The 18,035-nt window shown below is 46.0% G+C and overlaps 1 protein-coding gene across 2 annotated transcripts in view; it reads right to left on the bottom strand.

Moving 5' to 3' along the window:
• The window catches only part of TMEM255B (transmembrane protein 255B), a 123,879-nt gene that overhangs the window by 13,481 nt on the left and 92,363 nt on the right, over nt 1-18,035 (bottom strand). For both annotated transcript variants that reach the window (XM_049856251.1, XM_049856252.1), the window contains exons 5-7: nt 15,939-16,019; nt 10,891-10,976; nt 3,790-3,949 (exon numbers count right to left, since the gene is read on the bottom strand). In XM_049856251.1, coding sequence (XP_049712208.1) covers nt 3,790-3,949; nt 10,891-10,976; nt 15,939-16,019 — 327 coding nt within the window. The remainder of the gene's footprint in view (nt 1-3,789; nt 3,950-10,890; nt 10,977-15,938; nt 16,020-18,035) is intronic.

Raw genomic sequence — 18,035 nt, 5'->3', positions numbered from 1 at the left:
CCTGGGCTAAATGAGGCTCCTCTGCTATGAGTGACTGTGAGGAGACCATGCTGGGGACGTAACTGTCCATCTACACGTCTCAGGACCCGGGGACTCAATAGAGTTCCTTTTCCCACCCAGAACTATGATGTAATCTCAGGGGCACGGGCATGACACTAAGTTTGAAATGACCATGTCTGTGTAAGTACCTGTTAACCAACCAGCGGCCATCGAGTCACCTCTAACTCACGGTGATCTCGTGTGTGTCAGAGTACAACTCTGCTCCACAGGGTTTTCAGTGGCTGGTTTTTGGACAGTAGACTGCCAGGCCTTTCTTCTGAGGAGACTCTGGGTGGACTCGAACTGCCAATATTTTGGTTAACAGCCCAGCCTGTTCCTGTTTATACCACCCAGGGATTCTGTCGTGGATTGAATTATGTCTCCCCCAAAATGTGTGTATCAACTTGGTTAGGCCATGATTCCCAGTATTGCGTGGTTGTCCTCCATTCTGTGATTGTAATTGTATGTTAAGAGGATTAGGGTGGGATTGTAACACCACCCTTACCCAGGTCACATCCTTGATTCAATGTAAGGGGAGTTTTCCTGGGGTGTGGCCTGCACCACCTTTTGTCTCTGAAGAGATAAAAGGAAAGAGAAGCAAGTAGAGAGTTGAGGACCTCATACAACCAAGAAAGCAGCACCAGGAGCAGAGCGCGTCCTTTGGACACAGGGTCGCTGTGCCTGAGAAGCTCCTCGACCACGGGAAGATTGAGGACAAGGACCTTCCTCCAGAGCCAAAAGAAAGAGAAAGCCTTCCCCTGGAGCTGATGCCTTGAATTTGGACTTTCAGCCTACTTTACTGTGAGGAAATAAATTTCTCTCTGTTACAGCCATCCACTTGTGGTATTTCTGTTACAGCAGCACCAGATGACTAAGATTCCTATGTGTCTATTATCAGTACATGTAAACCCCACTGAGTTGACACACCTTCCAGGAGACCCTTGTCCAGACCCTGGTAAGGGGCTACTTAAGTCCAATCCTTCATCTCTGCATCTCACGCATACTAAATGCCTTTCTGGTGTTTCTGGGACGGGGCTGGTGAGGCTCTTCCTGGAGGACCTTATGTCTGTGGGAAGCCGTTTGGCAGCAGGGCACTGTGAAGGTACCGGTGGCCACGAGATCCCTGCAGCTGCTGAGAACTCTGTTCCTGTACAGCTTGCTCTGGGCCTTTTGCATCCCAGGCATCAAGGCCAAGGAGCCTGGGGCCAGCTTCTCACATGCTGGGCCTGGATAAGAACAGTGAACAACCAAGACCAAACCAAGGAACATCTAGAAGGTGCCATCAAGAAGCCAGAGATGGAGATGTCCCCACAAGAACTGCAGCTCCATTATTTCAAAATGCATGCTTACGATGGCAATAATTGGCTCAACGGCTTTGAACTCTCCATCACTCATGACTACAAGGAGGAAGGGAGTGAGCGTGCAGCACAATGAACGAAGACGAACTGATGAGCTTAATAGATGGTATTTTGAGAGATGATGATAAGAACAGTGATGGATACATTGACTATGCTGAATTTGTAAAATCACTGCAGTAGACGTCATCTGGCTATCTCCTAGTTACATGCATCCTTGGAAGAAAGGCCTGGTGACCTGCTTCTGAATGATCAGTCATTGAAAACTCTGTAGAGCACAGTTCTGCTCTGACACACAAGGGGTCACCATGAGTCCGGTCCATTCAATAGCAACTGGTTGTCTTGTATTAGTTTAAAGATATCTCAAAATCCAAGGTCAGGGATTGGAGACTTCGCACCCCTGGAGAGGTGAAAGCCTGGAGATTACTTGGGGATAACAGCAACTCACACAGTGTCACCGTTTTAGTCTGGGAACACGAAACCTTCCAAAAAATGTGAGATTGAGTAACAGATGTCAAGAGGAGTCCCTGGCTAAGTTATTAAAAATGATCAATGACCAGAATTTCTAGAACAGCTGGGGTGGGCAAGAAATCAGTCCAGAAGTATCTTGGCTGTGGGATTTTTTGTTTTGTTTTGTTTTGCCACAGAGTATTTGTTTACATATGTATCCGCACTGAGCTTTCAGTTGAAGTTGTCGAATTGGTTTGGCGGTTCCCTGTGTGGCTGCTGGATGGTAAGTTTTCATTTGTACTCCTTTGTGTTCGTGGCTGCTGAGATTTTTGGAGAAGGGCTTCCTTTAAACAAGGGACCCTGGTGGTGCACTGGAGTGGTTACTCGATCAGCTGCTAACTCAGAGGTGAGTGGTTTGAACCCCCAGCCACTTCGCAAGAGAAAGATCTGGCAGTCTGACTCCTTAAAGATTTATAGCCTTGGAAACCCCATGGAGCAGTTCTACTCTGTTCTATAGGGTCACTATGAGTTGGAACTAACTCTATGGCAATGAGTTTGCATTTGGGTTTTGGTCCTTTAAACATCTTGCCATTCATTTGTTTATAGCCAAAAATCATGGAGTCAATTCCATTTGTTTATGGCACCTCTAAAAATTAAAGATAACTTGTTGCAGGAGTTTGCTCTTTGTGCACACTATGAGACCATCTGGTTCAAAACAAACAGGTCCCCCATGAGAGGACAGGAGGAGGGAGGATGTACCCAGCTCAGTCACAAGAATGAGCTATTTTCCTGTGAAAGAGAAAAGGTGTGGGGAGAGGCTTAGCTTAAATAGGCTTAAAGAGATAAACCCTACAAGACCCAGTGCTGGCCAAGTTCTTACGGCATCAACCTCCAAAGCACCCACTCTCCAGTGCTTCTCAGCCTGCGCGTCTGGAGCTTGTGAAATCTGGATCCCAAACCCCACTCCAGATCTCCCAGACTGGAAACCCCAGGTGGTGTTTGTCTAATTCCACAAGTGATCCTGATATACAGTCAGGGCCGGGAAATGGTGGCAAGATCATGGATTGAAAGTCGAGGCGCCTGCATGCAAGTACTGGTGCTCCTTCTTTGTAGCTGAGCTTCCATTTCTTAAACGGGGATAATATAGTACCTATCTCATAGGGCACTGACAGTTTAGTGGCACAATTCTCACCTCTCACGCAGGAGACCTAGGTTCGAATCCCAGCTAACGCACCTCATGCACAGCCCCCACCCGCCTGGCAGTGAAAGCCTGCATGTTGCTATGATGCTGAAAGGGTTTTAGCATAGCTTCCAGACTAAGAAGGACTAGGAAGAAAGGCCTGGTGATTGACTTCCAAAAATCAGCCAATGAAAACCCTACGGGTCACAACAGTTCATCTGCAACCAATCATGGAGATGGTGCAGGACTGGACAGCGTTTTGTTCAGTGGTGTATGGGATTACTATGAGTCAGGGGCTGACTCAATGCCAACTATCAGTAACAACGCCTTACAGGGTAGTTAAACCCATTGCTATCAAATCGATTCCGACTCATAACAACCCTATAGGACAGAGGAGAACTGCCCCATAAGGATTCCAGGGAGTGGCTGGTGGATTTGAACTGCCACCCTTTTGGCTAGCAGCCAAACTCTTAACCACTGCACCACCAGGGCTCCTATAGAGTAGTTGAGAGGATTAAAGTAATTAATAGTTGTAAAGTGCTTAAAACAGACCCAGCTTCCATAGTGAATAATCAGCAAACAATACATTACAAATAGTATCTATGAGCCTCAAACTCCTTCCTTGTAAAATGAGGATGCTAAGACCTGCCTTGCCCGACTCACAGAGAAATGGACCTCAAAGCCCCTTGTCCATTGTCAAGTGTGCTAGAAATGACAGTGATGTTATTACTTAATACAGTGAAGAGAAAGAGTCCCTCAACTCACCATATCCTTGAAGGCTCCCAGTATCGCTGCTGTGACGATGCCTAGGAACAAGCCAATGATGTTCAGCACCGTCGATGTCCACAGCAGCCGGTAAAGGTGGATCACATCCTCACAGCCACTCACACCAACGAACTCATAGTAACTTGTAGAGTGCTCCGTGCTACATGTGGTGAAGGAAAAGAACACATTTACCATAGCTATTATGGTTTGAATCGTGTCCCCCAAAAGAAATGTTGAAGTCCTTATCGCTGTACCTGCAAATATGAGCTTGTATAAAAATGGTTTCTTTATGTTTATGAGGTCATACCAGAGTTGGGTAAGTCCTAAATCTAATCACTTCTGTTTGGTGTCTTATAAAAAGAGCAGACTAAGACACAGACACATACAAGGGGAAGACAGACACCATGTGAGGAGTCACCTACAAGCCAAGGAATGCTTGGAGCTACCGACAAGAAAGGATGCTGCCCTAGAGCCGATACCCTAAACTCAGACTTCTAACTTCCAAAACTTTGAGGCAAAATATTTCTGTTCTTGAAAGCCACCTACTTTGTGATATTTTTGTTACAGCAGCACTAGGTAACTGAGACAACAGCCCTTTCATATTTTAAAGTTGTGATTAGATAACCTTGCTACCAATAGAGAGCTGAAGAATGGAGTATTAGAATCATATAAAACTTCTACTGCAGGGACCAGTTTTTCTAAATCCAGAGAAACTGCATGTCATTGTCCTGCAAAAAAAGAATTAAAAAAAGGGTCCCTCAAATGGCCCCTTGGTTATGCAAAGGCAGGTAATCAGGTAACCTTGGTAAGTCAGGTTTGGCTGCATTCCCTGAGACCACTGGCAGGCAAAGGAGCCCAGAGCCTCTGAGAAGGAAGGAGCCACACCCCAACATGCGTCCTTCCACCCCTGAAAGTCAGGGAAACTGGCCCACATCAGGGACATGGCAGAAAAGGGCAAAGAGGTCCCTGATGTTAAATTACCTCGAGGACAGTGATGTCAGGGTGAGGCCTCCGAGCAGGCAGGACATGAAAGCTGACGTCTGAAGCTCGTCTCAGCCCTGCCACCCTGGCAGGTGTCAAAGAGTAACTGATACTCTTGTTAAAGTAAAAGTAAAGAGGTTGATTGAAAATAAAGCAGCAGCTTGAGCCAGAGAGACAATGAACCTCATAAAGTGAAATCCAGCACTCTGGGGTGGGAAGCTGCAGAAACGTATTTAAAGGGTGACAACAAAGAACTTTAGGTACTTTGTTTTGATTGGAAGGTACAAACTTAAATCATTGTGAGGTGGGCTTACTGGAAGCAGGTGGTGGAACTTGAGAGGGATTGGTTTAAGGTAAATGTGTGTCTTTCTCAGATTGGTTTTCAGACTGGCTACAGTGTGATAATTTGAAGAGTAGGTAACATAAGGAGGGGGGTGTTACAAGTTAATTACAGGATATTTCTTTCTGAGAATACAATGTTAAAATAATTTAAGGTAGCACAGTCCCTGGGACATGTTGCACAGTGGTTGCTGGTAACAGCTTGCATCAAGACCCCCTGAGAATGTACTGACTGATACATGCTTTCTCAATCAACTACAAAGAACAAACATTTGTTTAGTGAAAGAATTAAGTTTGTGTAGAGGTTACTGGATGCTAGGATAAAAGCAGAACTTTTAGAGTGTTCGAGGATTAGAACTAGAGTTAGGCTGACCACCCCTCACTATGCCAATTGCCTTCGTTTTGGGACTCTTACACACAGGGAACAATGGTCAGGTATGGGAGTGTGAAACCAGAGGGAGCCAAGTGTGACACTCATGCCGTTGAGGTCTACAACTGTTCTCCCTCAAAAGAACATGGTGGAAGACAATGTTCTACATTCTACTTTGGTAAGTAGCGTCTGGGGTCTTAAAAGCCTGTGAGCAGCGATCTAAGATACTTCATTGGTCTCACCCTTTTGGGAGCAAGGAAGAATGAAGAAAACTAAAGACACAAGGGAAAGGTTAGTCCAGAGGACTAATGGACCACATCTACCACAGTCTCCACCAGACTGAGTCCAGCACAACTAGATGGTGCCTGGCTATCACCACCAACTGCTCTGACACGGATCACGATACAGGGTCCCGGACAGAGCTGGAGAAAAATATAGAACAAAATTCTAACTCACAAAAAAAGACCAGACTTACTGCCCTGACAGAGACTAGAGAAACGCCAAAAGTATGGCCCCCAGATACCCTTTTAGCTCAGAAATGATGTCACTCCTAAGGTTCACCCTTTAGCCAAAGATTAAACAGGCCCATAAAACAAAATGAAACTAAAGAGGCACACCAGCCCAGGGGCAAGGACTAGAAGGAGGGGTTGCGGGGGGCAGGGAAGCTGGTAATAGGGAACCCAAGGTCAAGAAGGGTGAATGTTAACATGTCGCAGCATTGTTAACCAACATCACAAAACAATATGTGTGCTGTTTAATGAGAAGCTAGTTTGTTCTGTAAACCTTCATCTAAAGTAAAAAAAAAAAAAAGAATATGGTAGTCTGTGCAGGGCCTGGGCCAGTAAGACATCATGGCAAATGGACCAGGCCCATGGGCCATGAAGACCCACATTGCGCCCTGAGGGACAGAGTGACATTTCAGAGGTCCAGCTAGTGATCCACACACATGCTGCTCCTCTGATTTTGGGGTGGAAATAGGATAGAACTCTACTCTTTTGAGGGGAGAGATACAGCTTACCCCCCCCAGAGTTTCCAACAATTCAGGAAGAGGGGACCTCAAGAAGCAAATATGAAACTTCTTACTGGTATCACATTACATTACTAGTCTGTCCAAGCTATTAATACAACATCTAAAAGACAGTAGGCCATAATTTTATCTCGAGTGTGTAGAACCAGTCATCTTGGTGATACTTACAACAAAGTAGCATGACCAATTTGTCATTGGTTAAGTACTTTCTGAGTGCCTACCATGTGCCAGGCACTGGGCTTACAATGGTGAATGCGAGGATCCTAGTCTCTACCTCCCTGAAGCGTATAGTTTAACACAGCATGGCTCAGACTAAATTATGTGTTAAGTGACACAGTGAGGTGTGGCATGGGTGCTGGGGAAGCAAGCAAGAGCTGTGAGCTACGGTCAACCACTCGAGAAAGGCCTTTTCTCCTTAAGATTGCTCTTGCACCTAGGATTAATCCCCTGGTCTTCTCTTCTGCTCACTACCCTGCACCCATCACATTTAGGGCTAGCTGAGGGGTTAGGTTTGACTTCTAGAGTTGGTGCAGGATAGGCGGCTCAAAGGAGCAAGGTGAGTAAGCTGAGTGGGAGAGAACACCACAGAAGAACAGGTCCCTGCCCAGATAAACCAGCTGCCCTCGGGAATCCAGAAAACACAGAAATGACACCAGCCTGCTGCCTGTGACAAGCTGGGATGAGCAGGAGAGATGTCAGAAGCCCTGAGATGGACACCTGTCTCCCCCTCTTTCAGAGAAGGCACAGTTAGGAGACAGCAGGTGGTGAGCCTGAGGTGGCCTATGGGGGATAGCTACTGACCACATGAAATGAAAGGGGCAAAAGCCTGTGAGAGCAATGGCTTGAATCTAACAAAACAGCATCCAACAGGGATAAAGGTATTCTCTCTTTCTGCATGAAAAATGCCAGTAGCATTTGCCTGGTGCGGGAGAGATGGGGTTCCCTGGCAACAGGTAAAAATGGCTCAGGAACAGTAAAGGAAATATGAGTCAGCAGTGAGGCACAGTCTCCAAAAAACACCTAGTATGTCTTCGATTGCATTAACAGAGGTATGTGCCTGGGGGATGATGGTATGTACCTGGAAGGTGATTGCTCCCCTTATTTTCTGCTGGCTAGGCCACACCTAGAACGTTGTGCTTTGGTCTGGCTACCACAAGGTAAAAAAGATACAGCCAACTGATGTACTCAAAGGAGGTCAAGTAAAATAGTGAAAGGATTATAACAAAGTCATATGAAGACCAAAAGAGAAAAGAGGATAATGGAAGCAGGGGTAAGTTGAGGGGGGATAAGAGCAGAAAAAAGACATTGCATTCTTTGTAAGGTTGCTGTAGTACTACCTACCTGGAATAAACAGCCAACTGGTAGTGGTCCTGGGCTGGTAGTCATACCATGGCTGAATTGTGTCCCCTCAAAATGTGTGTTGTAAATCCTAACCCCTATTACTTGTGGTTAAGGAGCCCCGGTGGTGAGTGGTTGAGTGCTTGGCTGTTAACCAAAAGGTGGGCAGTTCAAACTCACCAGCCACTTCATGGGAGAAAGATGTGGCAGTAAGCCTCTGTAAAGATTACAGCCTTGGAAGCCCTATGGGGCAGTTCTACTCTGTCCTATAGAGTTGTTATGAGTCATAACTGACTTGACAGCAATGGGTTTGGATTTTTTTTGGTAGGCTTGTTATAATCCCATTTGGGAATGGGTTGTCTTTGTTATGTTGATGAGGCAGTATTAGTGTAAGGTATCTTAAGTCAATCTTTCTTGAGACAGAAAAGACCAGATTAAGTGCAAGGAAGCACAGCTGAGGGAAGACAGACGTCATGCCACACGAGATCACCAAGGAGCCAAAGGAACACCAGGCCTACAGATGCAGAAAAGAGACAAGGACCGTTCCCCAGAGCCAACAGAAAGAGAAAGCCTTCCTTTAGAGCTGGCACCCTGAAAGCAGACTTCTAGGCTCCTAGACTGAGAGAAAATAAATTTCTGTTTGTTGAAGCTACCCACCTGTGATATTTCTGTTATAGCAGCACTAGATGACTAAGGCAGTAGGCTCTGCAACCCTTGAGACAAAGGGGTTTGACTGGTTCTCCAGGAGCGGCCCTCTCCCTGTGTCTCTAGTGGATAAGCAGCTGTATCCCAGCAGTGGGTTCAGTAAAGCCTTGAGGTTTCCCCAAAGAAGGTTTGCTACAGGTTGATGCCATATTCAGTGGTATATTGAGTGACATGCAGCCCTTTCTCAACTCTGGGTGCAATGTCAGGCAGATGACAAAGAGACAGGTGCTTGACTTCCAGATAGGACCATATAGTCTTCAAAAGCAGACCAGGCAGAGGGGTGGGGTGCAAAGGGCTGGGCATGCCACCCCCTGCCATCGGTGCATCTCAAACACAGGTGGCAGGCATAAATTTGGTCTGCAACTGTGGTGAGTGAGCAATGGGACTTTTTTGGTTTTCCAGAAACTGAATTTTAAAGTCTCTGTTCCACCCTGGGGCTGAAACATTTTCCCAAATCATTGGGGTTCCCTCCACCTTACTGGGGGACTATAGTAAAGTTTGAAGGGGTTGGCTAAGATCAGAGCCTCTCAACTGGTGTACCCAGGCATACAGGTGAGCCAAGAACAGATAACAGGTGTGCCAATACCGTGACCCTCCTCCCCAGCTCTTGGGATGGACAGGTAGGACCTGGGGTGGCTGGCACCCCAGGGAGAACTGCTTCCATGTTTGAGCAACCTCATTTGTTCTTACCAGTGAGCCAAACAGTCTATACTGTCATTTCCTGTGCATGCCATGAGGTAGAAAAGGTCAGGAGCCACTAGTTTAGCTATTACAGTGCCCCTGCCTGAGAGGGAACAATTTACTGCAAGGCAGCCATCACTGTCACCCAGCAGGGTCTACACAGCCTGGGCAAGCGCAGAGGCCTGGGTGTCCATGTAGTAAACTGAACATGCACTGCAGCATGGTGGTCTGCCCCTTTGGGAATTCTGCCCCAATTTTTGTTTTAGTGTCATGGGGCCACAAAGAGGTGGGAGCCAAAGTGGGGAGGAGCCAGGGTTAATCCCCTCCCCAACATACACTAGTTATGTCATTGCTATAGGTTAAGTTGTGCCCCCTCCCCCCCCCCCCAAAAAAAGTATGTTCAAGTCCTAAACCTTGGTACCTATGAATGTGACTTTATGTGTCAGTGGGGTCTTTGTAGATGTAATTAGTTAACCTGAAGTCATATGGTAGTAGGGTGGGTCCTAATCCATACAACTGGTGTCCTTATAAAAAAGGAGTAGAGATACAGAAACAGACAGACATACAGGAAAGACAGCCATGTGAAGACAGAGGCAGAGATTTGAGTGATGCTGCCACAAGCCAACGAATGCCTGGGGACCAGAAGCTGGGAAAGACAAGAAAGGATCTTTTCCTCCAGTCTTCAGAGAGAGCATGGCACAGCCAATACCCTGAGTTCAGACTTCTAGCCTCCAGAAATATGAAATGATACATTTCTGTAGTTTTAAGCCACATGTTGTTGTTGTTGTTGTTAGGTGCCATTGAGTCGGTTCCAACTCATAGCAACCCTAAGCACAACAGAACAAAACACTGCTCGGTCCTAAGCCATCCTTACAATGGTTGTTATGCTTCAGCTCATTGTTGCAGCCACTGTGTCAATCCATCTTGTTGAGGGTCTTCCTCATTTCCACTGACCCTGCACTCTGCCAAGCATGATGTCCTTCTCCAGGGACTGATCCCTCCTGACAACATGTCCAAAGTATGTAAGATGCAGTCTCGCCATCCTTGCTTCTAAGGAGCATTCTGGTTGTACTTCTTCTAAGACATATTTGTTCATTCTTTTGGCAGTCCATGGTATATTCAACATTCTTTACCAACACTACAATTAAGCCACATAGTTTGTGGTAATTTGTTACAGCAGCCCTAACAAACTAATACAGTCATTTTGGGTAGGTTATGCAACTTTTCGGAGCTGCAGTTTCCTCATGTATGAAATAGAGTTAATGACTTTTCCTCACGTAAATGCTTGTGGATGAAATCAGATGATGTAGGTACGGCATCTAAGGAAGCAGGAGAATGGGAATTGAGGCGAATGATGGGAAAGAAAAAGAGAGAAAAAAACCCTGCCTAATGCTGCATAAAATATACTTGATAAATGCCAGTGGCTCTATCACATCACCCCACCCCATCCTCCAGCTTGGCACCACGGAGAGGTTAAGATGAGGGATGTAACTGCTTAGTAGGGGTTGTCTGACTCTGACTATAACATGGGACAAGTAGTAGTTTTCAAGAAGAGTTTGATGAGGCTTTGCCCAATGCAAGTACTATCTATGGTAGGTCACAGGACCAGTTAAAGATAGCCCCCACCCTCACCTTGCCCCTCATACAGTGCCCGACTCACTTATCACAGTTGTACAGGTCACAGCAGTAACAGGTGTTGCTCTTCACCTTCAGCTGGCACTTGCCATTCAAGGAGTGACAGGTGACCTGCAAGTAGGGAGACCTTTTCAGTTCTCTCAGGGACACTTCCCCACTGAGTGTCCACTGCCTCTTCCCTCACACCCAAGTGTTGGGCAGAGCTGCCTCTGCTGTAGATGTAGGGAACCCCAGCCTCTCCTCAGGTCTGGAGAGTGACCCTTGGCTCAGGCTCCTCCCATCCTCCCTCAGATTCCCAGGTGGAGCAGGTAGGGACCATGGGGTCCACCCCTTTCAGGAGGAGTTAGTCGGTCCAAACAAGGACCAGGCTTGGCTAAGCAGAGGGGAGTCCAGGCAATCAACAGTTGTTGAACAATAAGAGGGAGAACATCCCAGTCACCTGTGCCACCCAGGTGAGGAATCACCATGACAACATGCAAAGGACAGCTCCAGACAACCTCCCATTTGACCAAGCAGACACCGTCTCATTTTACAAGAAGCTTTCCTCTTTGATGCCAGCCGTACTGAAACTGCAAATGTTTGGGGAAAATTTCAGCATTAAAGGAATACAAATGAGGCAAAAACACCCAACCTTCCTCGCTCCCTCAGAGCTATTTGATGCGAGGGGGCTGTGCTGGTAAAGCTGACAATGTGTGCCCCACATGATTGTGAAGCAGGCATGGCAGATTCCATCACCTCCAGTTTAGAAATAAGGACAATGAGATTTGGAGAGGTTAAGGAGCTTCCCGAGGCTTCACAGATGCTCAGTGAAGAGCTGGGATTTAAACCCAGATCTTCCAGCTCTAACACAGAGCTTTTCTCAGCATGTCCCACTGGAAGGTAGAGCACCTTGGTTACCAGGTGGAAAAACAGTGCTGCTCAGAACTCTAGAAGATTCAGAGGGAGGCTTCTGGAGGGCCATCAAAGGGTCTGTGGAATCTCCTTCTGGGTGGGTCTTTGGCCCTCTTCAGCCACTCTTGACCTAGAGTAGCCCTGCTTTTATCTATTTTACACATGGCCTTTCTTTCAAGGTTAAAGTGGTTAAAGTTTGAGAATCATCAAAATTGGCAGCTTCTGAAGTGCTTGAGGGAGGGAGTGATCCCATCAATGTATAGTAGAAAGATGAACATGGAAAGATTAATATGCAAAATGGACTGGACAGGGTGAAGACCAGAAACAGAGACCATTTGGGAGGCTATTCAAGTTGTTCATGTGTGAAATCTGACCTGGTGAGGAAGAACTGCAGGAGAGGTGTTACAAATGGACAGCTGAAGGAGCAGGAGAACATCGCTGGTAGATACAGGAGCAAGAGACAAGGAAGGAACACAAGGTGATGTCATGGTTCTGAGCCCAGGAATCAGGAAGGCAGAAGATCAGATCACAGAATGTTAAGGCTGAAAGAGGTCAACACCCTTCATTTTCCCAGGCAAGATCACTGAGCCCTGGGAAGATGAGGTGACCTGCGGAAGGCCACACAGAAAGTTGCACAGCTGGGACCTGGATTATGTTGCATAGTGAAGAGGTGCATTAAGTTTTGTGTAGGTTTAGCTGGTGGTCTGGTGAAATGTCCAAAAGGAAATGTCTAGTAGACCACTGGATTGTCAAGGCTGGGGCTCTGAGAAAGCTGTCCAAAGTTATAGAGTAATAGGGAGAGCTATGGGAGGGGCTGAGTGGTAGAGGGGAAGCACAAAGAGCAATGACAGGCAGAGAGATGGCCACTGACCACATGGCAAGGGATCATCACCTATTTCCTGGTATCTCACAGGTGTTCAGTCATGTTGAATGTACGAGCTGGGAATAAGCCATTAAAGGGTTGGGCAGAAAAGCACTACAGAGGCAGAGTTTTAGGAGAGATGGTCAATGATATTTTGGGCTAGAGACAGGTCAAGGAGAATGACTGAGAAAAATGCCACTGAATGTGCAAATGAGAGGTGGCTTTTAAGAGGACATCTCTTGAATAGATGCAGAAAAAAGCCAGACTGTGAGCGGGAAAGGATAGAAGGAGGAGTGTGGAAATAGAAGCAACCACTTTTTGCAGGAACTGAGAGAGAAAACACACCCAGATAAGTAAGCAGAGACCAAGGAAGTTTTTCAAGATGAGTAAAACAGTATGTGGTCTGTAATCGTGGGCAAGGAGGAAGGAGCCCTGGGAAGATGGATGGGAGCGTGCAGCAGAGAGGGGACGTGAGAGAATCTGAGCCACTGGAGGAGGGAGAGAGTGGGGCTGGGACTCTGGGTCTGCAGGAGTATGTTGTGCTCTGCTGGTGGGCCCCACGGATTTAGCTATGGGGAAAAGGACCAGGTCCCTAACTTTGAACCCCAGCTGTTGCCTTGGTGTCCAATAAAAACCCAGTGCCGTAGAGTCAATCCCGACTCATAGCAACCCTATCGGACAGAGTAGAACTGCCCCATAAGGTTTCCACGGAGCGCCTGGTGGATTTGAACTGCCAACCCTTTGGTTAGCAGCCGTAGCACTTAACCACTACGCCACCAGGGTAGACACCTCCAAACAAGGATCTGTGATGCCAACTTCCTGAGCATGCCTTCTATTTTCATTGCCTGTTTGGTAATGAAACCTTGCAGATTATTTCAGGAGCTACCCACCCACAGGAGCCCTGGTGGTACAGTGGTTCAGAGTTCAGCTGCTAACCAAAACGTTGGCAGTTCGAACCTACGAGCCACTCCTTGGAAACCCTATGGGGCAGTTCTACTCTGCCCTGTAGGGTTGCTATGAGTTGGAACCGACTTGATCGCAATGGGTTTGGTTTTTTTGGTACCTACCTACAAGGTCAACAGTTTCTTGTATGTTCTTCCAGCCTCTAGATACAACACTTTGTCTGCAACTGGAATCCTCCCAGAGTCTCATCTAAATCCTCCCCACCCTAAAGAACCCAGTCCAGGTTCAGGTCCTCCTAATCTGTCTGGTGCTGCCATAGTTAACCCTTAGCCCTTCTGTACCAGCAGACAGGAAGGACCTTTTAGTGGGAGTCAGATGACCCCTGGAGCCTGGAATAGTGACCTGAGGACTAGAATTTTTTGAGAGCTAAAATGCTCAAGACACAAGAGAATCTAAGTAAATAAAAAAAATAGCCTACTAAAAAAACAAAACCAAATACACTGCCGTCAAGTCGATTCCAACTCATAGTGACTGTATAGGACAGAGTAGAACTGCCCCATAGAGTTTCCAAGGAGTGGCTGGTGGATTCAAACTGCTGACCTTTTGGTTAGCAGCCATAGCTCTTAACCACTATGCCACCAGGGTTTCCAGCTGCCTACTAGGAAGTATCAAAAGCAAGAGCAGACGGCAGTGGTTTAGATCAGGGTTTGACAAACCACAGCCCACAAGCCAAATTCAGCCTGCTTCCGGTTTTTGTAAGTAAAGTCTTATTGGAACACAGACATAGTCATTTGTTTACATATCGCCTGTGGCTGCTTTCATACTCTATAGGTAGAACTGAGTAGCTGTGACAGAGATTGTACGGCACATAAAGCGTAAAATATGTACTATCTGGGCCTTTACAGAAAAAGCTTGCTGACTCCTGGTTTAGAGCAGAAGTATTCAACCATGGTCCTAGAATCACCTGGACATTAAAAATCTCAATGTCCAGGTCACTCCCCAGATCAATGAAATCAGAATATCTAGGGGTGGGGCCCTGAGTTGATTACAACGTGCAGTGAGATGGAGAACTCCTGATTGAGGGACAGAGCCTGGAGCAGCCTCTGTGTTTCATGCAGGGTATGCAGGGGCCTGTCCACAGCAGGTCTGTGGACAGATTTGGAGGAGTTGATAAATGGGGCTTCAGGTGAAGACAAGTGCAGATGTGCGGTCTTCCCAGCAAAAAAGGGCCTTGCTCCTTTATGATGCAGGGAGAGAAAGAGCCTCATTTTGGACTGGGACTGAAAAAATAAGGGTGAACTGTCCAAAAAAAAAAAAAGGGGGACAGAGTAGAATGAAGGCCATGCAGAGTGAAGGACGGTGTGATACACAACGGCCATGCAGAGTGAAGGACGGTGTGATACACAGGAAGGGTCTGGAGAGCCTGGCCCAGGTGACTGGGTGACAGCAGACTTTACCTGTGGCCACCTCTGAACATGATGTTCTCCAGGATTTCTTCTGGCTCGGCTGGTTGGGGTCAAGGCAGGGATGGGTGAAAGGCCTTGAGTCCCAAGAACTAACTTTTGCAGAAGAAATCTACCACCTTCCATGGGGTGGGGCAGCAGAAGGCCTCCCAGCCCCGGCCAAGAGGCCTTTAGCATGCAGCTGCCCTGGACACTCACGACCCACACTCTAATTACACAGCATACAGATTGTCTCTGCTTTGAAATGTGCCCAAGAGTGTAAAATCCTTCCAGCAGTTCACAGAGAATTCCAGAACAAACTGATGTGGGACTTCTGGCTTCCTATTAACCCCAGTGTACATATTAGTATTCTTTACGTTACTCCTTCTCTTCCATTTACACTCAGTTTGAGAGGCCCATGTTTATTTAAACTGATACATCTGCACAGATCTAGAGTTGTGACAGCCAGATGAGTCAAAACGGAGCTATGTGCCCATTTGGGATGGTCTAAGAGGAGATGTTGGTATATCACTGTACACTCTATTATTCCTGGCATTTTCATACAACTAGAAATAGAAAATAAAATCACTGTGCAGATGTTCTTGGCTCAGGGAAAGTCAAGTTTCTTAGCCAATGTAAATTTATTATCCTAGCTTTTCATTCCAGTAATTAAGTCAATAAAAAATGCTAAGAGAAAAAGCCACACTGAACTGAACAAATGGACTCCATATGCCTGTTAGGTATCAAAGGAGGCATGTGAGCAACCTAAATTCCAAAACAAATACAACATATTAAAATGTCCAAGCTAGCTCAAAAATAAAGTGTGAGCTATACATTTCTCACCATGGCAGAGAATGAAGAGATGACAGGAAGAACTGTCAGAATAAAAACATCCAGATTTCGACTCAGGGCACAGAAAAAATTGTCAGGTCCATGAAGTAAGAACCAAACAAATTTAACGGTACATTTCTTTACCTCTGTTTGGTAGACATCGTATAAATATCCTATCCCACTTGAGTAAAACTGGCATCTTCCAGTGGTGAGCGGCCTTGGTTCCTAGGGGAAAATAGACACACATGTAATGAAATAGTTCTTTCTTCAATCCAAGAGGGGCCAGAGGCAATTTTAGGACCTGTCTGCCACAGGCTCTCAGCCTAAAAGAGAGGAGCCAAAGCAGACTAGAGCATGCCAAACCAAGAATACAAAGCAGGAAATACCACTGCTCATTCCAGAGCAGCTAGCCTCATGCATCTAGAAGGCAGGCAAGCACAATGCATCAGGTGAGCAGTCACCCTGTGCCCACAGGCAGGGCTGACACATCTCTTTCTCCCATCAGTCAACATGCGGGAGCTGAAGGGAGATGGTCTCGTGTACTCCTATAACTCTGCTCTAAAGGTGCTTTGGCTCCTGCCTCTTCCTTGAGAGTTCACATGAAAAAGGATTTCAGACTAATTTATTCATCTACTCAACTGACCAATCATCCACCAATCCACCCACTCAACCATCCACCTAATCATCTACTGATCTCTCTATGCATCCATCGTCTATGTATCCATCTACCCATTCATCCATCTACCCATCCATCCACCTGTCCATGCATCCATGCATCCATCCCTTCACGCAACTATTCAACCATCCATCTGTCTATGTATCTATCCAACTATGCATCTATTCCCAACATTCATGGAGCAGGCACAATGCCAAATTATAAGGATACCAAGGTTAGACACAGCTCCTGCCCTTAGGGAGTTTACAGAATAGTGAAGAAGATAGATCAATAAACTTACAATTACAAAACCAAAAAACCAAACCCATTGCCGTCGAGTCGATTCCAACTCATAGTGACCCTATAGGACAGAGCAGAACTGCCCCATAGGGTTTCCAAGGAGCATCTGGTAGATTCGAACTGTTGACCTTTGGTTAGCAGCAGTAGCACTTAACCACTATGCCACGAGGGTTTCCTACAATTACAAAGTGCTTGTAATTGCTATAATAGAGAATAGGAGTATACATAAATTTTAAAATACCAAAAACTGTATAATTTGCAAATTACAGTGAGTTATTATACCAATAACTTTTTAGTTTTATTACTGTGTTAGTCATATTTCTCAAAGCATTGCTATTTTTTCTAATCTAAGAAGAGAGTGTATTTAAAACTACCAGTAACACTGACAATAGATGAGGAGGACAATTTATTCATGTAACAACTATTGACCTTGTGCCCACTCTGTGCCAAGCCCAGTTCCAGGCAGGTACAGCATGGCATGGGGGAAGGGGGAGAGAGAGAGACATTAGAATTCAAGTAATAGATGTATTAGCATGGCAGATGGTGATAAGAGCTATGGAGAGAAACAAAGCAGGGAAGGAGGATGGGAAGGCTGTGGTGGGGAGGAGCAACATCGGAATTTCTGAAATTAAAAAAAAAAAATCTTTCAGGACACTTCAGAAATATTAGGTCGTACTGCTTAAATCATCAACAGGAGGAAAGCAAGTCATCACCCATTGTATTCTTCGATGGAGAAATAATTGTGGATTTTGTGCTGACTTCTCAACATGCATTCCATCACAAATAATTAGTCTAAGGCAACCATGGTAAGCCTACCATCCCACCCTTCCAGGGGCCCAATCCTGGCCAATGTGATTTTGGGGGAAACCTACTATGGGGCCTCTGGGAAATTTTTCTCTGCTGCTAAAAATGAGACAAAGAATGTGATGACCCTTCCTCTTACTCTTGGCATTGTCATATCCAGATGTGGTTGCCTATAGCTGCTGTAGCCATCTTGTCACTGACATGAGGATAAGGTCAATAACAAGGATGGTAGAACAGAGAGAAGGAAAGAACCTAAGCTCTTGAAAACATTGTTGAGCCCCTGTATCAACCAACCATGGAGCCCACTATACCTCTGGACTTCTGTTACGTGAGTTCAAATATTGCTTTATAATTAAAGCCAAAAAAAATTTTTTTTTTATTTGTTAAATGTAGCAGAGGTCCCACTTGTGCATAGGTATTAATTCAAACATTTCTTGTCTATATGCAGCAAACTGGTGGGGCAGGCCTGCCAGATACTTCTC

Source organism: Elephas maximus, chromosome 17 (genome assembly GCF_024166365.1).
Source record: "Elephas maximus indicus isolate mEleMax1 chromosome 17, mEleMax1 primary haplotype, whole genome shotgun sequence".
Lineage (NCBI taxonomy): Eukaryota > Metazoa > Chordata > Mammalia > Proboscidea > Elephantidae > Elephas > Elephas maximus.
Note: the sequence above shows the minus strand (reverse complement) of the source record. Positions and strands in the feature narration are given on the sequence as shown.